Genomic DNA, 4,600 nt, shown 5'->3' with positions numbered 1-4,600 from the left:
CCCCCAGGAAACAAAACCCCCACCAAGATTTTCTTCAGCTCTGTCATTACAATCTTTCACCACTTTCAATGATTCTCCTCTTCAGCTTTTTCCTTCCATTCCCTCTTTCTTTCCCCAATCCACGGTCTGAGAGGAACACCTCAGAGAGCAAAGCAGAGCCACCATGAGAGGAGATGGGGCTTGGAAGGGAAAGAAGGAAGAGAGCTGAAAGGAAACAATGGCCGAAGAGGAAGTGAGCAGTGGTGGAACCACGTGTTTTCTGGCTCTGATCAAGAAAATATACTACTTCTAACAAACACAAGCACACACACACAATGCACACACACACACACACACACATGTGGAAACACACACACTCACACACACAAACACACACACATGTGTGCATACACATGCGTGCACAGTGCACACATACACACACATACACACGTACATACTGTACACCCAAAAGCACAGCGAGCCATTGTGTGCATGCTGTGTCTTTTCTAGTAATTCCTGAGACCTTTTATACTATCCCAACGCTTTACAGTCAGCCCCCACTCTTTGCTCCCCTATCTGTCTGACTTGAAGACAAGGGAGGAAAGGAGTGATATGTGAGGAGAATAGAGAGTTCCTGAGAGCTCTACCCTCAACATCTTCCAGCCATGCTGTTTGAAGTTCTTTTAGCTCAAGTGCTTTTGTCGGCAGTATCCTTTCACAGACTTCAGTCCGCAAGAAAAGCCGGGTCCATTCAACGGCAGACCTGACACTCAACATCTGAATCAGATTGTGAAATTGTACAATTGTAAAATGCACATGTTGAAAATGCAACCAATTAGTAACAGTGGAAAGTCTATCTGACCACTAAATGTTTCAGCTCCAAATTAATTTATTACACTAAGACATGTTTGGAATTCTGAAGAGTGGATCAGTCAAAGGTTTAATATTTGATTATGCAAGTTTGTCAACTGTCTGCATTGAATAGAAACTTAAAACATTTGAATAAAATGTAGTTCATGGGATAGCTCTCACAATAAATTATTCAGGGATGAATCAAACATTGATAAACAAGATAAGCATACAAAAAGTAAGGTAATCATTGCGGTTGTGGTATGCTATGGCCTAATGCTTTATTTTGCACAGGTTAAAGATAACAAAACATCACAAAGATGTCTGTGGCCATGATCTCCGTAACTGATAAAAAAACATAGCCTGAAGTCAAGAAATCCACAGGCTCTCTATCATTTCATAAACTAAAGTGATAACTGAGAGGAGCAAGTGGAGCCAATGCACCATCAAGTTTATTACCGGTGATCTTTCTCCCATGTCGGAGGGTTGCCTCAACAACTTGAGCCTTGTCCAACAAGAGATCCCTATCCAAAAGGAATCTCCTCTTGGACCCATCCTATGCTGCTCTGGCAGCTGTTTTCACGGCCTCATTTTGGGGCACTGAAGCTGGCCTGTGCCTTTCTGGCCCTCAACCTGGGGCACTATGCCACAGCTCTCACCTAATGAGAAACCCCATCCATCATCTCCCCAGACAGCTCTAGACACTTCTGTACCTGGTCATAACTCAAGAGGTAACGCAATGGCGTCACCATGAAGATATTCCTTGCAGGTATCCCATGCTGCATCGATTTGAGAGCGGTTTACTTTTGTCCAAACCGAACTCAAAGGAAGAAACTACGGAATCGGGTCTGAGCTTGGAAAGCATTTCTTTAAATGACTCAGGTATGCCGGTCACATACCTGATCACTACTTGAGCAGTGACACATGCCTTAAAACAAGCAACAATGCATAATTCACAGCACGCAGCTTTACAGCCAGGTGTGTGGCGTTTTTTACGTGATGCATAGAGTCGTTAAGGACATGGTAAACACTGTGATTATGGGGGACTTGGTCTGCTGGTTGTTATTTGAAGACCAAAAAGTGAAAGTGAGATATAATGAAGAGGGAGTGATAGTAAATGGACATGTTTACATCTTTGTGTGTGTGTCTGTGTGTTTTTGTATTAGGGCGGCAGGTTCTTTAAAAGCCAGATGTGAGAGTGCCATCCCAAGGTCACACCCCTTGAACTTGCTTGACCCCGGATGACCCTGGAGTTTTAAGGGTCATTCAGGTGGCTCCCTCCCATCTCAGCCTCAATATTGGCGGGATGGCACCCTCAGGTGTACTCTCAGATCTGTGAGTGGGTTTGTTTGTGTGTGTGTGTGTGTGTGTGTGTGTGTGTGTGTGTGTGTGTGTGTGTGTGTGTGTGTGTGTGTGTGTGTGTGTGTGTGTGTGTGTGTGTGTGTGTGTGTGTGTGTGTGTGTGTGTGTGTGTGTGTGTGTGTGTGTGTGTGTGTGTGTTTGTTTGTGTGTGTGTGTGTGTGTGTGTGTGTGTGTGGAACTTACACGCATTCCTGCATATGTGTTCACAAACATACACACCTACAAACACACACACACACACACACACACACACACACACACACACACACACACACACACACACACACACACACACACACACACACACACACACACACACACACACACACACACCTACACACAAACAAGCACCAATACATATGGTCGTGCACACACATACAAAATACTTTTACTACTGTGACCATTAAAAACGAATATGCAATGTGTGTGTTGGTGTGTTATGTCGACATGATCAGACATGAACTTGAAAAAATTTGACATAATTTCATCACATGCTATAGGATGATGATGAAGATGATTATGATGATGATGATGATGATGATGATGATGACGATATACATCGGAAGATTACTATCTGCTTCCTCAGCGCCTCTTGAATGACCTAACAGGTTGAGGAAAGATGGCGGATTCCACCTGGCCAGTAAAAGTCCACGTTCAGACAGTATAGTTTCATGAGATAAATGCTTGGAAAGTGTACGAGAAAAACACATATGCGTGACGGCTGTGTTGTGACTCTGTCCATACATTACCATTTATACGGGTAAATACCCTTAATGCCAGGCTTAAATTAGACCTTCCTTGTTGGTTTGATGGTAAAAAAAGTATTGGTGATGGCAAATATAGAACTTTTTACACATAGCCTTAGATATACAGGTGGTTGCAACAAGCTAGTGAAACAGTAGTGGCCACTCAAAGCATTAAGTTAATGCAAGTTATTGTCGTGTGGCCTTACAGTTCTACAGCCTGAAAGCATGAGGCCTGTGTCCCTCCCTGCTCTTTAACAGCTCGATTTAATTTGGGTTCAGACAGTCTGTCCCCCATTACTGCCAGGAATCAAGTGAAATATCTAAGCTATATGGGGCTCCAGCCTAAGACAGCAGGTATGACAGAACAAGTCCAGACAGAGTTATTGCGCCTACGGTTTCTAACCAATGTGCTTAAACTGCATGTGTGCTTCAATCTGAACTCAACTGCTTTTTTTTTCTTTTTTTTTAAAGCAGGTCCCATGGTCGGCATTATTTTTTTAAACACGTTAAACTGCCCCAACTAAGGCCACGTCGTATTTGGTATGCTATAACACAAAACACATTATCCAGTATGGAGGCATCGACCTATAGGCTACCATTACGCCTGATTATTGGCCCACATGATGATTTAGGGTATGTTAAATGCACAAATTGATTAACAAAGACGTTGGTTTATGATGATAGACAGGCTATTGGGACTCATCCTTGTGTTAGGCCTAGGACGCAACACTCTGACTGGTGACAATATAGTTGTATGGGCACCCCCAAAGGTCTTTGGTAATTGACAATCCCGATGGACAAGCCCTAGTCAGAAAGCGATGGATGGAGGGAAGCTGGAACACGAACTTTCGAGTGTAAGATACTGCAGTGTAAGAGAATGCCATGCATTTTGTTTTAGATAAGACATTACATACAACATTTGCGCGCTCAACCCAGCCTACCTGCTTGTTTAGCCGTAGTTGTGCTGAATATGATCGTTATTAAAAAAATAAGGCGTATGTGGCGCCCTGGTGTCCATCGATCCGTCATTCTGAACTTGCATGTGCCTGCGAAACTGCAGGTAAATTCCAATTGCGGCTCCTCAATTCACGGCTTCACGCGACACCTGCAGCAGAGCGGTGCCTGAGCGCGAATTCCGAGTTGCGTTGGAAGGATCCCGGTTTCCACCCGTGATACCTGCACTCGAGCCCTGTTGAAGAGTAGGAACGAGCATTCGCAAATAAAAGGTTAATAGTCTTCTCTTTTTGTGTGGGATTCTACCTGCTCTATCCGCTGTGATGTTCTTTGTTTTACTTTTGGGGTTATTATTGGTGGGTGAAAAGAGTAGCCGTGCCAAAAAAAAAGTATTCTTATCACCGAAGGTTTTGTTCACCGGCACCCTCTGTCTCCCCACCCCGCCCCTCCCCAAGACCCCCCCCCCTCCCCCGTTGACCCCTCCCTCACAGGCGAATATCGGGGCGCGTGATGGAGGAACGCCTTTATTTTCTATGATTACTGGTTTCGTTACTTGTAACTATGATTTAAGGGACAGCTATTGCACACACACAAACACTCTCTCTCTCTCTCTCTCTCTCTCTCTCTCTCTCTCTCTCTCTCTCTCTCTCTCTCTCTCTCTCTCTCTCCTCTCTCTCTCTCTCTCTCTCTCTCTCTCTCTCTCTCTCTCTC

The 4,600-nt window shown here is 44.3% G+C and overlaps 1 protein-coding gene across 1 annotated transcript in view; it reads right to left on the bottom strand.

Moving 5' to 3' along the window:
* Positions 1-4,303, bottom strand: part of LOC130379628 (collagen alpha-1(XI) chain-like) — a 41,321-nt gene extending 37,018 nt beyond the window's left edge. The window contains exon 1 of the mRNA XM_056586573.1: positions 3,877-4,303. Coding sequence (XP_056442548.1) covers positions 3,877-3,964 — 88 coding nt within the window. The 5' untranslated portion in view covers positions 3,965-4,303. The remainder of the gene's footprint in view (positions 1-3,876) is intronic.
* Between the last annotated feature and the right edge of the window lie 297 nt (positions 4,304-4,600).

This window comes from Gadus chalcogrammus, chromosome 3 (assembly GCF_026213295.1).
Source record: "Gadus chalcogrammus isolate NIFS_2021 chromosome 3, NIFS_Gcha_1.0, whole genome shotgun sequence".
NCBI lineage: Eukaryota > Metazoa > Chordata > Actinopteri > Gadiformes > Gadidae > Gadus > Gadus chalcogrammus.
This window is presented reverse-complemented; position numbering and strand designations above follow the sequence as displayed.